The sequence below is a fragment of the Rhineura floridana genome, chromosome 1 (genome assembly GCF_030035675.1).
Source record: "Rhineura floridana isolate rRhiFlo1 chromosome 1, rRhiFlo1.hap2, whole genome shotgun sequence".
Classification (NCBI taxonomy): domain Eukaryota; kingdom Metazoa; phylum Chordata; class Lepidosauria; order Squamata; family Rhineuridae; genus Rhineura; species Rhineura floridana.
Genome location: NC_084480.1, coordinates 148580995 through 148597866, shown reverse-complemented (window position 1 = coordinate 148597866; position 16872 = coordinate 148580995). Strand labels below are relative to the sequence as shown.

Sequence of the window (16872 nt, the reverse complement as noted above, 5' to 3'; positions counted from 1 at the left end):
CTCCTCTTTTTTTTATCATTAATTTTTATTCAAATTTTCAAAGACGAAAAAACAAAACAAAACAAAAACAATTAAACAATAAAATAAAATGTCGACTTCCGATTTGTCGCAGATCAGTTATAGGTCTACAATATATAACAATCCTATCTCTAAAATTATATTATAAAATCACTTTCCTCCAGTAATTATCTTAATTAATCATCAAATCTCATAAACATTATTTTATTCTTTCCACAAAAAGTCCAAGAGAGGTTTCAATTTCTTGAAAGATATATCTTTCAATTTTTCTCCTAATAAACATGTCGCTTAATCCATCTAATTCAAATCTGTTAGGCCCAATAATTTCTATAGCCATTCTTCCATTATCTATATTAACTCCATCTTCCATCTTCAATAATCCTGTTAAGTCCAGTAATTTCAGTAGCCATTCTTCCGTTATCAATATCCCATAATAATCTTGTTGTCATAGCCATAGTCCAAGTAAACATATCAATTAATCCATCTCGTCAAATCTGTTAAGTCCAATAATTTCCATAACCATTCTTCCATTATCAATATTAATTCCATCTTCCATCTTCAATAGTCCTGTTAAATCCAGTGATTTCAGTATCCATTCATCCATTATCAGTAACCCATGATGATCTTGCTGTCATAGCCATAGTCATATAACAAGAGTCTGATGGGAATTTCCCCCATCACAAATACGTCTTTGCCATCAATTCTGAATATGTTGTTGAAATATTGTTGTAAAGTCACATCTCTGTTCTGGGTGCATCTCTGCTCTGTCACATATTTGTAGTTAATTCCATAAATTTTTTCCATGTCAGGACCCATCACATCATTCCAGTCAAGAATTCTGAATATGTTACTGAAGTGTTGCTGCAAAGTCATATCTCTATTCTTCTTTTTTACAAAATGCACTGGCTCATCTCTTAAGAGTTTCTCCACTGTCACATATCTGTAGCCAACTCCATAGATTTTTTCTATGTCAAACTCCATCACATCATTCCAGTCCAGAAAATTATCCAAGACATTGATAACTTTACCACCAAAATCTTCATTAATTTCTTCAGAGACAACGTTGAATTCCAAACAATCAACTTTATTTCTAACATCCATAAAATCCAAATCTTTTTCCAATTTCACATTTGTTCCAGTCTCCAGGGCTTGTAGCTTCCCTATCCCATCAAACTCCTCTCTCACAGAATCCACTATTTCTTTAAGCTCCTGCGTCATTTTGTTCAGTTCAATTTTCATCTCCTGTCTACCCTGTCTCAGGGTTTGTTTCGTTATCTCAATCTCACCCATTATTTTCTGAAACATAATTTCTTCCATGGTCTCATTCACTTTCCTGGTTGTCATTCTTAAAAACACAGAGACAAAAATTATTTCAGCCACAATTGGGTTAATATTTCAGGCTTGCTTGTATCAGTGTAGACAATACAGCCTGCCTTATCTCTATGTGTTCAGGAATACAAAACAAACTTAGTTCCCAACATCAAAACAATTAGTGGCGTCGTGAACAAGCAGATTCGTCAAAATGAAATAGACCAAAAAGAATTTTTTTTCCCCCTCCTTGAAATAGAAATCCCTCTTCCGTTGATATCTTTAGAATGTACCTCCAGGACAGCTTTTTGTGATAAAAACAAAGATAAGCTTTTTCGATTTCTTTTCTCCTTAATTTCGTTAGTGAAAGAGAAAAGCCAAAACTCACCTAAGAGTTCTTCACAGCTGATTCATTGACAAATCTCTTTTTTGCTGCACCAATTTAAGCCAAGTAAAAAAAGAAGATAGAAAGAAGGATGCTTATCTGCCTGTTAGAGTCCGTTTTCTTTAAAGAAAAGATAAACGTGTCGCTATAATCAGCTAGAGCTTGATGAAAGTCCGTCCGGCATTGCAGTTTGAACTTTCTCTCATAAATAAATGAAATCCAGTCCTCCCCACAAAAACAGGCTTTGGGGTTGATCTCTACGTTTCTCCCTGCCCGGGAGAAAGTCTTTATCAGTCAAAAAGAACGCTGTGACTGATTTTAGAGCTGAAAAAGCTTCTTCTGAGACGAGAGCTCGCTCAGAGGCAGCACAGGCAAAGCAACCCTTCCCGGAAGTCCTCCAATTCCTCCTCTTCTGTGTTTGCCGTTGGAGCACAGACTTGGATGTTGGTTATGTTAATAGGTTTCCTGTTAAACTGCATTGCTATCACTCGCTCAGACCTTGCGTTACAGCTCCTAATTGCTTTTGCTACATCACTTCTCACTATTAACGCAACCCCGTTTCTTCTTAGTTTCTCATTTCCTGCACAAAATATTTTGTCTGACTGAAAGTGTCCCATTCCCATCCATTTTAATTCAGTCACACCAAGTATTGTAATGTTGATGCGTTCCATTTCTTGCTTGACAATTTCTAACTTTCCCTGGTTCATGCTTCTCACATTCCATGGTCCTATTTTGTATGTCGTACATACTCCTTTCGCATGTGTGCGCATCAACCTCTGGGCTTCCATTTGGCTTTGACCCAGTGGCGTCATTAGTCACAGCGCCACTCGTTCTTGTCAGTTGTTTTTCCCCAGTAGCTCGTTGAGTGCCTTCTGACTTGAGGGTCTCATCTTCCAGCACTATCTCATGTTGCATTTCAGATACTCTGTTCATAGGTTTTTGATGATAAGAGATATTCAGAGGTGGTTTACCGTTGCCTTCCTCTGAGTCTGGATGCATCTTAGTCTGGTGTCTGAAAATAGTGCATAGGGCTATGTGCACTTCACTGAAAATGAGCAGCAGGTGGTTTTTTGTGTGTGTGTTAAATCTCATTTAGTAAGATAAATTTGGCAGTTCATACTTTCTCCTGATTTGTAACTATAGTCAGCATGGCAGTATGGTGTGTCTTCGGGTGTTTTCCAAGCCTGTGATTCTGTATCTGTAAGACTAGAATCTAAAACAGAAAGAACCACTGAAGTCGTCAAACCAGTCTCTTTGTTAAGATAAGGGCCCTGGCCAAGTCTGTTAAGCATCCTATCTGCATGACTGAAGAGGTGGCCATGTTGCCATAGGAACTACTAACTCATGGTGCTTCCAGAAGGAGAAAACAGGTTCTCTCCCCCACTTCCTCCATCACATGGCTGCTGGCAGTGGGGGGAACCAACCTCTATCTCATCCTAGAGGTTGGAGAACAATAGGCCAGGAGCTAGCATTTGTTTTAGTCTTGCCTAGACTTGGGAGCTGGAAAGACACAGAGGCTGAACTTGCTGTCTGTGCTGAGACCAAAGTTATGGCTTTGGGGAGACTCCCTGGAAACATAATGGGGAAGCAAGGTTTCCTGGAGTGTTAATGTGAGCCCTGCCATCTTATACTCGGGTTGTATATATGTGTAATAAAACCATATATCCTAAGTGCAGGAACCCTTGATGTCTGTCCCCACTCGGAGACTGGGGCATGTGCAATGATATTTACTCAACACATATTTTGGGCCTATAAATTCTACTTTAATGTCCCTGATTATGATGGCGCTTTTTCCTTCCATTAGTTAGCCCTCCCTGCTGTCTGTGCACAAGGAACTCTAGGACTTGTAACATGGGCTCCTCCTACACTTCTATCCCACACAACCTCATGATGTTAAAGACATTTTTCTATTTTATTAGTTCTTGAGAGACCTTGCAAGATAGGCTCTGTTCACATGTAATGATGAGCTAAACTATGGCTGAGCATGAATGAGCAAATGTTCTGGGGCACATATAGAAAACTGCATCCGCTTCAGTCCTTCTCCAGTCCTGCTGATACCATGCTATGGGAAGCTAAGCCATGTTTTGGCTCAGCATTACATGAGAACCTGAGCTTGTGGATTGTCTCACCCAAACATACCATGAGCAGTAAATCTAGAATAAACCTTGTGGTAGACAAATTACAAGCCCGGGTTTGCATGTAACACTAAGCCAAACCATGGTTTAACTTCCTATAGTGCAGCAGCAACAGGACTGGGTAAAGAGCAACGCGGCTGTGATTTTTTAAATGTGCACCAGCACACTTGCTCATTCATGCTACATCAGAGTTTGGCTTAGGGTTATGTGCAAACCAGGTTATAGAGAAGCACAAATCTCTCTTTCAGACAAATCCTAGTTTAACTGTACAAGAATACTATCTCTATTCCAGAGAAGGGCCTGGTCTAGCTATCAGAATGTTGCTTACTCTGTTTGAACACTGCTTTGCTAATTGACTCTGGCAAATCTCACAAGACTTGGACAATAGGTGCATAGGTTTTCTATAAATATCTGCAAGCATTATGGTATTAGCACTGTGGTAGTGAGATTGAAGCCTGGGCTGGGGCCCCTGGGTCTTCAGGTCCTGGTAAAGTGTACCCTTTCCACAATATGCTTGGACCCCACTTACAGCCTTTAAGGAAAGCATTCACTCATGGAAACATACATCGGTATTTTTCTTAGGGCCAAACTAGATGTGACTTTCTCATGTAGTTTAACCTTAGGTGGCGTTTTTTTTAAAAAACACAAATAGCAAGTTGTGGTCCAACAACATCTGGAGGCACACCAGTTGGGAAAGTCTGCCCTAGCAGCTGCAATCTGAACCAGCTGTCCAAATGCTCTTCGAAGGCAGCCCCCGCTAGAGTGCATCACAGTAATCAGTTTCTCAGGCGTGTGTGACTATGGCCAGATCCACCTTTTCCAGGTACAGACATACTGTAGTTAGCACACCAGCTACATAAAATCATTTCTGGTTGTCACCACCATTTAAGAATTTATAAGCAACACCAAACCCCAATCTGCAAACCTGATTTTTCATGGAGAGCGCTGCCTATCCAAAACAGACTGAGCCCCTATCACTGGGCCTGCAGTGCCACTAACCAACAGCACTTCTGTCCTCTCATGATTAAACTTTTAGTGTGTTTGCCCACATCGTTTTCAGATAGCCTTATTTGCTACCAAACCCAATTTAGGGTGCTGGTGCTTACTTTCAAAGCCCTACATGGCTAGCAACCCACACACTTGAAGGAGTTCCTCTTCCCACACCAGTCTGCCCGTGTCACAAAGCAGAAAGCCTTTTCTGTGGTGGCACCACAAAAAGGCGTATGTGGTGCCAACATTACAATCTTTCCAGTGCCAGATTAAGTCCTTCCTTTTTGCTCAGGCATTTCAGATGGAATTTTAGTAAGAATTACTAATTTTCCTTAGTGTTTTAGCTTCCCTTTTATATCACAAACACATCCACATATATAGAGAGAGGAGTATTTATATATTCCATCTATATTGAGATGGAAAGGAGAGATACAGTCAGCTGCATATCTGCTGATAGCAATCTTCAGACAATGTCATCCAGCAGCTTCAAGTAGAGGTTAAATGGCATGAGGGATAAGATAGAACTCTGCAGAACTTCAGTATAAACGGGCAACATGAAGACAGGCAGACTATGAATGATGTATAAATATAATTCTTATTCTGCCAGGCTTTACAGCACGTTAACCTTGCTGCCCGTGGATTTGTTTTTATTTGTTTTCATTCTGGTTTTTTAATGATTTCTGGTTTTAATTGTAATGAGATATTAATTATTGTAAGTCACCTTGGAGGGGATTTCTTAGGATTGAAAGGTGACATATAAATGCTTTCATAAATAAACAAGAAAATCATATATGAAATTGTGTTGTGGCTCATTAATCCTATAGGATAGGCTAAAGAAGTCCCCACCCTATACACACCCATTCCATTTTTTACTAGGCAAAATAATGACATATATTCAATACCTGAGGTATGTAAAAGAGACCCAGAAGATTGGCCACAGCAGTAGAGATCCCAGAGCCAGTTGCTCCCACGACAGCAATTGTGGAAGGAATGTGCTCTGAGCAATTGCAGAACTCATCCAGATTCAGGGAGTCTATCTTGTTTTGTGCCACAAAACTCAGCGTGGCTTCCAGGGCTTTGGAGACCGTGTTGCAGGTGTCAAATATGCTGTATCCAAGGGTCATGTTGGGAAGAAGAGTAGGGCTGTTATTAATTTCCTCGATGGCAAAGATCATTGCCTGAAGCCAACGGAAACCACGGAAATTATACCTACAAAACAAGAGGGGGGGGGTTGAAATTAACATAAAGACAACTGGCTAGAAAGTGGAAAAAAGAGTGAAAATGTGAAGAAAGCATGCCTGAGTAAACAAAAGGGCATGGTCAAAGACCATCTTTCTTCAAAGAGATATGTATCTACTCGTTTCAAAGAAGTAAACCCAAAACAGCAAGACAAATGGCCATTTCACATATTACACAGAAAGAGCCCTGCTGGATCAGACCAAGATCCATTTGGATAGTGACAGGGCCCAGGGTTGTGTGACTCTGATGATTCTCCTGGACCGCTCAGTGGTGTTTGATACCATTGACTGAGGTATTCTTTTGGAGCACCTTCTCAGGGACAGGACTGGGGAAGGGGGCACTGCTTTGATGTGGCCCTAGGCCTTTTGGGGAAGTAGGTTCCAAAAGATAGGCATGTGAAACTATTGTTCAGGTTCCTCAGAGTTCAGTTTTGTCTCTCCTTGTGACTGGCAACACCTAGCCAATCAACTACCCAATCAAAACATTTATTTGCATAAAGAAGTTATTTTGTGGTGGTGCTACAACCAATCAACTTCAAGCGCTCCAGCTGCTGGCCTCCTTTAGTCATGCTCAGAATGCAAGCATTGAAAGCAAGAGCCAGCACCACATCTGTGGAGAGCTCTCAGGCCAGCAGCAGCAAGGTAGTGCTAACCTCTTCCTCCCCCCCCCCCCAGTGCTCCCAATGCAGGCAACTTTGCTGTAATTTTGCCTACTTTGCAAGCAAGGTAGAAGATCTTTACATCTTTATTACTGGGTCTAACAAGTTTGCAGCGAAAGAAGAATTCTGTTTATTGTCTTATATCCCCAGTGCTCTTTCTTGTGCTACTTTAGTTCACCTAAGTCCTAGCAGTCTTGCCTTGTCTCGTGCCAATCTTGCTGGAGAGCCTAACCAGAAGGCCAACATTTGTTTTAATGTTTTTGGTTGCTGTAAACTACCCAGAGAGCTTCGGCTTTGGGGCGGTATACAAGTGCAATAAATAAATAAATAAATAAATAAACACCCTAACTGTGGTCCTTCACATGTGTCCAGAGTGCAGCCACTGGCTACAAAGCTGTTCTTTTTACGGAGGCTCACAAGAAAGATTGATTCCAACAGCGCCTGGGCAGAAACCCAGATGCTGCTGCCTCTTCTCAGCTCCCCTCTGTCGTGAGTAGGATGGCACATTTAGCTTGGTGTCAAGGGTGTGTGTGTGCAAGTGTGGGGAAGGCTGGACAGGAAAGTCATCCCAGGAGATCTTGCTCCTGTCCCCTATTGCGTTTCTGGTCCTTTGTTCTCCCCCTTCTCAACAGGGCCGGAATAAGACACGCTGCAACCCTAAACTATGTCAGGTTTAAGAGGCCCCATAACATTAACAAGCAATGTGAATTACTCTAGCAGAAAGGCCAATGGAAACAGAAATAATCAAGTTTTATATTCCATTGGTACATAGGTGAGGATGCAACAAAAAACTAACAGTCTAATTTAAACATGTATCTTTCAATAAGCCTATTTATTTTTAACCAATCATGTAAAACCTGAAAAATAGTAAAAAAAATTGTACTTGGAGACCCCCGCATAATCTGAGGCCCCAAATTTACTTAGCTAGTGCATAAATCCAGCACTGCTTCTCAACCAAGCCCATAACACGGCTGTAGATAGCTGAGAGTGCTCAATAGACTAATCTGGATCTGGAACATCTGGAACGGCACAAGTTACCCCCCCCCCCGGTTAAAGGATCTCAGATAGTACTGTAGTTCTGGAATACAGTATTCTTGAGACCTTGGGGAACCCCTACCAGTGAAAGAAGATAGCACTGGGCTAATTCTTGGGTGAATGCAGCTGGTGCTAAGTCTGTTGCAACATTCATATACAGGCAGCACTCACTGTCAATTGTACTGGGAAGCTGTGTCTAAATTAATTAATTAATTGATTACATTTATGTTAGGATTAGAAAACCAGGCCACTTAAATAACATCAGGACAAGGCTTTAGGCTGTTTAGCAATATACAGTAGGGCCCCGCTTATACGGCGGGTTAGGGACCAGGCCCCCGCCGTAAAGCGGAAATCACCGTAAAGCAGAACCCATTGACTATAATGTGCTGCGTCATGCGAAAATGTCGCAAAATGCCATAAAATCACAAAATCGGCTTAAAAATGGGGAATTTACCTAATTGAGAGCCGCCGCACCAGCGGAACGCCGGTAAGCGGGCCCTACTGTATAGCACTTAATTTGCATTTGACCATGGTGGTTAGGAGGCTGTGATTCTTACACATTTTCACCTACCTTATGCACTCAACAGATTCTGGCCTAGATTTTAAATCCTGGTGTTTAGCAGCCACTCCAAAATGAATGGGGAATAGTCCCCCAAGAATAATATCTCCTTTCTTCTGTGCCCTTTGATTTGGCCCATAGGCATAGGCAGAGGTATTCCAAGTAAACGCAAAGAGGAGCAAACAGAAACTATAAAAAGTCATCGTTCCTCCTCTTTACAAGGGATTATGCCGCGAACTTCAAAATGGGTACATAAGAGTAGGCCTAATAATCTTCAACAAGCCTTTTCTCTTCTGAACATTGCACACTGTGGATTTGGTGGGCATGTCTGGTGTAAGGTAAGCCACAGGATAGCAGCCATAGTTCCAGCGAGTGTCTCATCAGCGGTCTTCTCCATTGCAATTTGCCCAGCCCAGCAAGTCCTTGCCTTCTCAGGACCACTAGTTTGTTACAGGGAGCCCATCTTTAAGAACCCCTAAAAACAAAATAGAGATGTAAAGGAAGTCACCGCAGGTATACAAAGAAATCACTCTGAACTGTGTCCATAGAGTAAAATAGTCTCTTTCCCCATCCTAAGAGTAACATTTGGACTATATAGCTTAAACAGCCATTCAATTTTCTTTCCCCTGAATCTTCTTACTTATATTTAAAACATTTATATACCCCTTAATAATGTGGATTCTAAACAGTGTACATAAAAACAAGCCATATGTAAAATAAACAATAAAAGCATCATAAAACCAAACACTACCTTAAAATGCCTGCTGGAACAATAAAGTCATGTGCCTGAAGTTCAGCAAAGAGGGTGCCTGCCTAATCTCAGTTGGGAGGGAGCTGCATAGGTAAATTAATACAAGAACCTTGAACTGGCCCAGTAACATACGAGCAGCCACTGAAAGCTTTTCAGCACCGGAGTAATATGCTAGCAATAGTCTGTCCCCATCATGCCCTGGGCTCCTCATAGGAGGAAGGGTGGGATATAAATTTAATAAATAAACCAGTCAACAGTCAAGCTGCAGCAGGAGCTATAGGATGAGGCATAAGGGTTGACCTAAACAGAGTGCATTGTAATAATCAAGTCTTGTGATAATACTTCGACTTTAATGTTTCTGTAAGTCACTTTGAGTAACTTTTGTGAAAAAAGCAAATAATAAGGCCCCTTATACCTGTCAACAGAAACACACCCAAAGTTAGGGTACTCATCATGAAGTCTGCAACTCACATCTCTGATCTTAAAGTCATTCATTATTTTGTTATTAAGCATATATTCGCAAATTTGGGCTGATTGCAGGTGTTGCCACCACTCACCATATGCTCAGAGGTACATGTTACCAAATTCTTCCACGCTACACAGGAAGTGGATTGGACTGTGAAAGACCAACCCAAATTGTGTTTGCATTTGTACAAATTTGTAGGGCGGTACAATATATCTCAGAGGGGAGATCAGGTTTCCTGCTCCCCTGGTGCATTCACTATAGCTGCCCAATCTCCCTGCTTTTTAAAGCTTGATAGAAATATTTGTTGGCTATAGGTATGTTCTTAAACCACAAGGTTTTTTGCCTATTAATGAATGTCTCTGCTTTTTAATCTGGGAGGTAAGAAAGAGGATCCTGTGCAAGTTTGCTGAGAATGGATTGATCATTTGCATGCTTATTGAGTTCAGTGGGATTTACTCCCGTGCAATCATCCTTAGGAAAGGCAAAACTGACCATGGGGAGGGAGGCCTGGAGTGGGCAGGGGAAGAGGAAAACGGAAGAGGGGAGGGGAAGAAGGAGAGGGGAAGAAGGGGAAAGGAAGAAGGGGAAAGGCAGATCTGATCATTTGCATGCTTATTGAGTTCAGTGGGATTTACTCCCGTGCAATCATGGCTAGGATAGGGGACCATGGGGGAGGGGGAGGGGGAGGGAAGAGTGAAGGGAAGGAGGAAGGGGGAGCAGAAGGAGGGAAGGGGTGAAGGAAGGGGAAGGGGCAAAAGGGAGGTGATGGGAGAGAGGAGAGGGAAGGTTTGATCATTAGCATGCTTTTTAAGTTCAGTGTGATTTATTCCTGTGCAATCATGCTTAAGATAGGTGAAACTAACCTGGGGGAGGGGCATGGAGGGGAGGAGGAGGGCAGGAATTGGAGGGGGGAGGAAGGGAGAGGAAGTGGGAGGGAAAGAGATTGGGTGGGTGGGCACTAGGCAGAAGGGAAGCACCTTTCCTTTCCAAAAGGAAAACATTGTGAACAGTAACATTCTTTTTCAGGGTTTCCCCCAACTTTTTATTCTACAGCAGGCACATGTAGCCTCCTACTCAAATTTAAACCAAAGCTGTCCCTGGCCACATCCACACCAGACCATTTCACTTTAGACAGTCATGGCTTCTCCCAAAGAATCCTAGGAAGTGTAGTTAGTGAAGGGTGCTGAGAGTTGCTAGGAGATGCTCTAGTCCCCTCACAGAGCTACAATCAGAGCTGCTGACTGTTGAACCATTCTGGCCACTGGAGCTCTGTCAGGGGACTAGGAGTCTCCTCTCAGCCACCTTCACAAACTACACTTCCAAGGATTCTTTGGGGGAAGCCATGACTGTCCAAAGTGAAATAAAGGTCTGGCATGGGTGTAGCCCCATGATTAGGCAAGCCCAGCAGCTGTGAGTCTGGCTTTTAGAACACTGACAGTTGGTTCTTACTGAGCATGTCTGGCCTTATCATTGACTTCAATGCTAAATTTCTTAAACTAATTAAAAATCAGCCAGGCATTTTTTAAACTTTTAAACTGCAGAAGATGAAGGTCAGAGTATGGGGCAAGGTCAGGAATAGGATTACAGGTACTCTGTGAACATGGCTGATCTTTAATTAATTTCAACAAATTATGCGATCTCTGACAGAAAAATGTCCAAAAGGGCCCTGTTTTTTCTCTCTCTTTTTACTCTTTGAACTCTCAATTATCTCTGACTGTTTTATGTACCACCATGAAAATTTAGAGGGTTGTTAAGCAAGCGTTTCTGAGTTCAGGACTATAAGTTTTGTAAGGTTTTGTTTTGAAATGAGCTTATGGGAAGCATCAGAATGGCATGGGGGTATTTTCAATTTAACATTGTGAAATGTCAAAAATCTATTCTGACTATATTACACAGCAGGTTAGGGTTGCCAGGTCTCCAGTTTTCACCCAGAGACTCCTGATTTTGAGCTTCTTCTCCAGGTCTCTGGGTGAGTCACCGCAATCTCTGGACTCTCAGCTTTACATTTTTTAAAAAAAGAAGTTTCTAGGTGGTCTGGTTCACGAAATATACACCAAAATGTCAGCTGCCCCCAGCAACTTTTGTTAAATCAGCTCGTCGCTGGTTGCTCTAACCCCGCCCTTTCAGATTTATAACCAATAAGTGAAAGAGTTGTGAACAACAAGGGATTTGTTGAGCTCCAGGCAATAGCTAGAACCCATTGCAAGGCCAGAAGACTTTTGTCTTTTCCTGGATTATAGCTTTCTCTCTGAGTGCAGGTCAGGAGATGTAGAACAAAAAAAATCACAATAGGATCTTGGTAGAAAATGTTTACTGCAAACAATTTCAGTTATAAAAAATTGTACATGCAGGGTTTTTTAAAGTACTTCCAAAAACAACATATTATAAATTTTATCTTTCAAACCATTATTGAATAGAAATTTAAAAGAAGTGTACATGCCACTTGTTTAAATATTCCTGGGCTGTTGAAGAGGGCAGTTTATTTCTCTAATTCATAGCCTGTTTTGAAAACCTTCCCAATATGAAGCTTTACTTCTGTACTCACTTTTCTGGAAGAAAAGCTGCAATGTTAATAGGACTTATTTTTGAGTAGACATGGTTAGGATTGTGCTGTAAATCAATGGGACTTTTGAGTGGCCATAGCAAAGGACTGTGTTTGTGCTGTAAATCTTTCTCTCCCCTTCCAATCCTATTTTTAAAGCAATTAGGCAGGGCTTACCTAAGTGTCACTGCTTTTTTGGTAGAAAAATAATACTGATTTTATTTTTATTTTTTAAAATGTTTTGCAATGACCAACTGGTTTTGACAATAAACTATTTCATGGGTTGTATATATTTTTACATCTCCAGTGTGTGTGTATATGGAGTCTTTTCAACAACCTGTGAGGTGTGATTGTCGACTGGAAACCAAGGCAGCTCACAATAAGAAATAAATACCTTTAAAATCCAATAACCATAAAAACAAGTATAAACATTTGCAAAACAGCTTAAAGTGGCACAATTCTAAATTTTGGGTTGGGTGAGTGAAGTTCCTTATCACTTGAGGCTGCAGTTCTGTGCATGCTTCCTTGTTTGAGTAAACTCATTGAATACATTGGGACTTGCTTCTGCGTAAACATGCATAGGATTGCACTAGAAATATACTTACAGGCTGTGTAAATAATAAATGTATTTGATGGTCATGCTTATATAAATATTCTTCATACTATGTTGCAATAAGTATTTGATTTCACACTATGGATGTATATTATTATATTTTAATCTACATTTCAGTATGCCCTTCTTCCTTGGGGTGGTCATGGTCTCCTTCTGTTGTTTTCACTCTGAGGGGCAGATTAGGCTGAGAGATGGTGAGTAGCCCGTGGTTACCCAGTAAACTTTATAGCTCATGTCAATTTTAAAAAATTAATTAAAATGATTTACATGCAGGCAAAGTTTATTAAGTAGATCCACACAATATTATTTAAAGCACGTTCAACTTGCATTTAAAGCGCATAACTTCCCCCAAAGAATCCTGGGAAGTGTAGCTTCCCCTTCACATTTATAGTTCCCACCACCCTTAACAAACTACAGTTCCCATGTTTCTGTGGTGTGATTCATGTGCTTCATATGTGTGTTGAATGTGCTTTAAATGGTGTGGATCTGCCCTAGGTATGATGTGCATTCATAAGTGACTTGAAAAGAACAATTTTAAAAGATACTTTTTAAACAGGGGAAGGGCTGTAGCTCAGTGGGAGGGCATACGCTTTGCATGCAAAGGCCCAAAATCCAATCTCTGGAAAAGACTACTGCCTGGAATCCTGGAGAGGCAATGCTAGTCAATGTCACCAGTACTGAACTAGATAGTACCAAACAGCCTGAGTCGGTATAAGTCAGATTCCTTTGTGCCTAAAAGAGGAAGCAGACCCAAGGGCCACAGTGACTAGAAAATTTATTTATTTATTTTATCTACAACATTTGGATACTGCTTGTAAAAAATCTCAGAGCAGTTTATAGAAGGAATTAAAACAATACAATTATTGGCAAAAACAGTTAAAGACATATTTAAAAACATCCACAATAATAAAACCAACAATGAATTAAAAACAGATAAAAAACATAATAGCTTCTACATGCCTGGGTAGGCTTGCCTAAACAAAATATTTTTAGCAGGTGCTGAAAAGAGTACAATGAAGGCATCTGCCTAATGTCAATAGGCAGGGAGTTCTAAAACGTAGGTGCTGCCACACTAAAGGACTGATTTCTTACAAGAGCAGAACAAGTACTATGTGGAACCACTAACATGGAAAGCACACCTTGAACTTGGCCTGGTAGCAAATCGACAACCAGTGCAGATTTCAAAGCAGAGGTATTATGTGTTGATAGGGTTTCACTCATGTCAGCAATCATGCCATAGCATTCTGCACTAACTGCAGCCCCTGGGTCAGGTTGTGCTGCATGGAGATTTCTGTGAGGCTGGCTGGCTGTCAGGATGTTTTTAGTTTTGGTTAGGAAACCTGACTATTGTGGGATGCTGAGTTTTCTACCTCACTCATAGGAATCTTGATGTGGTTAGTATGGTATTGCATTTAGGAAATCATCACTTTCTTTTGTTTTTCTATTTGCATTTCATTTACCTCTGACATCACTCCTTTATATCCATAGACGCAACAACAGTGGTTCCATGTGGTCAGCTCAACCCCCTTAAACCCACTGATGATGTACCTTGTTGGTTGCATGACGGTTTGTTCCTTGCCCTATAGTGGTAAAAGAGAATTCACATCCTGGGAAGTGTGGCTTCAATTGCTGTTGTTCCCAAGCTACTGCCTGTGAAGGTAGAGCAAACCATGTGTGTTTTCTCTCTGTCAGTTATTACTCACTGGAATTGGATTGGCTGTCAAAGTGGGTTTATAGCAGCCCATAGGGTAGGCAGAAAAGGGTAGATAATCTTAACTCTTACTCATTTCTCAAACCTCTCTCTGCAGTGAAGTGTGAAGTCTGTAAGAAAGTTTGGAGCAGCCACGTTAAAAGGCAGGCAGGGCATTCCAGGCAGAGGGTTGCCAACCCTGCTTGAATATGGATATCTTTACAGAGGATTCCTAGTCAAGCCTTACCAACAGCACAATCCTAACCATATCTACTCAGAAGTAAGGGCTTAGTTCATTAATAACTGTGCAGCCTTCGGAGGCATCCATCTTTACTCCTGAGTGCTCCCATCTAACACCTCCACAACACTAGGCTCTCTTTTTCCTACAACGGCCTTCTGGTGACTGGCCTGGCCTGAAGGCACTTAAACGCTTCTTGTACATAATATCTCTGCTCTGAAATCTGCACTGGTTGCTGATTTGCTACCAGGCCATGTTCAAGGTGTGCTTTCCGTGTTATGGGAGCCACATAGTACTACTTCTGCTCTTGTAAGAAATCAGTCCTTTAGTGTGGCAGCACCTACACTTTGGAACTTGTATCATTAGCCTGCATGATGATGTCAGAACTAGGATTGCCATGTCCATGGCCTGAGACTGATCCTGTATCTTTAGGAGAAGAGAAAGTCAGCCAAGTGCAGGTGTTCTTGAAACTCTGTAATGGGAAAAACCACAAGGTGGAATTCTCCCTTCCCCCTGCACAACCTTTAAAGATACAGAAGACCTCTTGGAGGCCGAGCCTGGCAACCAAGAGGTCTTCTGTATCTTTAAAAGTTGTGCAGGGGGAAGGGAGAATTTCACCTTGTCGTTTTTCTCATTACAGGGTTCCACAAACACCTGCACTTGGCTGACTTTCTCTTCTCCTAAAGATACAGGATCAGTCTCAGGCCAAGAACCTGGCAACCCTACATGGCCCCTATGCAGATGCCACCACAGCTCTGAGTAGAAAAGAACATAGGTCTGAAAGCAAAGCAGAAGCCGTGCAGCAGTGACTTTAATCCCAATTGCAACTTGTACAAAGTACTGTTTCAACTAGAGCTAATACTTGATTCTACCTGGGATACTAACTAATGAACAGTAATGAGGCCAACCCTGCTTAAAACACATAGTGTCCCTTACAATAATTTTTGGAAGGTTTTTTTTTTTAAGCAAATTATATTTTATACTTTCTCGCTGTGAAGGTGATCTTTCTGCACAAGCTGGAATGCACAAATACCTAGGGTTACCCTTCAATGAGCATCAGCCAGCTCACCTCCCTGCCAAGTCCACGGCAACACACGTTCCATCTCCGGGACGACGGTGTGACTTTTGGAGGCTCTATGCCTCATTTAGTCCTGGTAATGGCCTAATTGGGTTGGAAAAATGCAGGGGCAGGAGTGCGATTAAAAAACAGCTTTGTGATGCCTATTTTAGCCATCGGAAAGAAAAGGAAGAAAGTAAAGAGAGAAAGAACTTCAAAAAAGATTTTCTGCTTTGAGCACTTAATAGTACATTTTTGTTTTTAATGATGACTGATGCTACCTCTGTGGGTATTACCACTGAAATTATAAAGAGAGCCAATACAAGACAGACACATCATCTCTGCAAATGTTTATGAATGATTCACTCTCTGGGTTTCTTTAATCTACTCCCGCCCCCTTCCCAACCCAAAGACTTTGCTTTCAGCTCTCTGAATGGATTGTCATTATTGCAGAGTTAATAGATTATTTTACTTGGCAGAAAGGAAAGTGACACAGGGAAATTCAAGTGACGAGCACTGCCATTCATTCAAAACACATCAGTATATGGCCAGATAATGAGAAAACTAGTGCTCCAATATGCACTTTTTACACACACCCTCTAGAATATGTGATGCTGGATAACATTTTGCTGGATAATAAGACGAATTGTGCTTCCAGTTCAGGTTATTCCTTCTGTAACTCTCCCTTTATTTTACAAATGTCTTAAGATGTCAATTTAGCAAATGGCAATTTATAGTTGCCAGGTCAGAAGCATCCCAAACCCTGAGATTTCAGGGGCGGGTCCTAGTGATATCACAGGGCAGGCCTGAGAGATGTCACAGGGGCGGGCCCTAGTGATATAATTAAGCATGATACATTAAGCATCAACCATAATTGCTTGGCGCATACAATTCAAACAAAAACATTTCTCTGAATGGACATTAAGATAGAAATTTTAGCTAAAAGATGGAACCTGGGTAGGGAACACTTAATCTAGCCTATTTGCTTCTCGCAAGAAGGGTTTAGTGCCCTCAGGCCAGCCCAGTCACCAGAAGGTCACTGTAGGAAGAAGGGAGCCTAGTGTTGTGATGTTGGATGGGAGCACTCAGGAGAAAAGTTGGATGCCCCTGAAGGCTGCAATTCTAAACACGCTTACAAAGGGACTAAGTTCTACAGTCCCTTAGTAAGCGTGCTTAGAATTGCAGCCT

At 41.4% G+C, this 16872-nt stretch overlaps 1 protein-coding gene and 1 long non-coding RNA gene across 4 annotated transcripts in view; one reads left to right on the top strand and one right to left on the bottom strand.

Moving 5' to 3' along the window:
• The window catches only part of CASR (calcium sensing receptor), a 94411-nt gene that overhangs the window by 55808 nt on the left and 21731 nt on the right, over positions 1–16872 (bottom strand). For 2 of the 3 annotated variants that reach the window (XM_061636533.1, XM_061636542.1), the window contains exons 2-3: positions 8340–8802; positions 5739–6045 (exon numbers count right to left, since the gene is read on the bottom strand). In XM_061636533.1, coding sequence (XP_061492517.1) covers positions 5739–6045; positions 8340–8530 — 498 coding nt within the window. In that variant the 5' untranslated portion in view covers positions 8531–8802. Of the gene's footprint in view, positions 1–5738; positions 6046–8339; positions 8803–15696; positions 15717–16872 lie in introns of those variants that run through there. The other variant, XM_061636552.1, reaches the window with a different exon arrangement.
• LOC133389264 (uncharacterized) overlaps positions 1–16872 on the top strand; it is a 45115-nt gene that overhangs the window by 9297 nt on the left and 18946 nt on the right. The gene's annotated exons all lie outside the window — the stretch shown is intronic.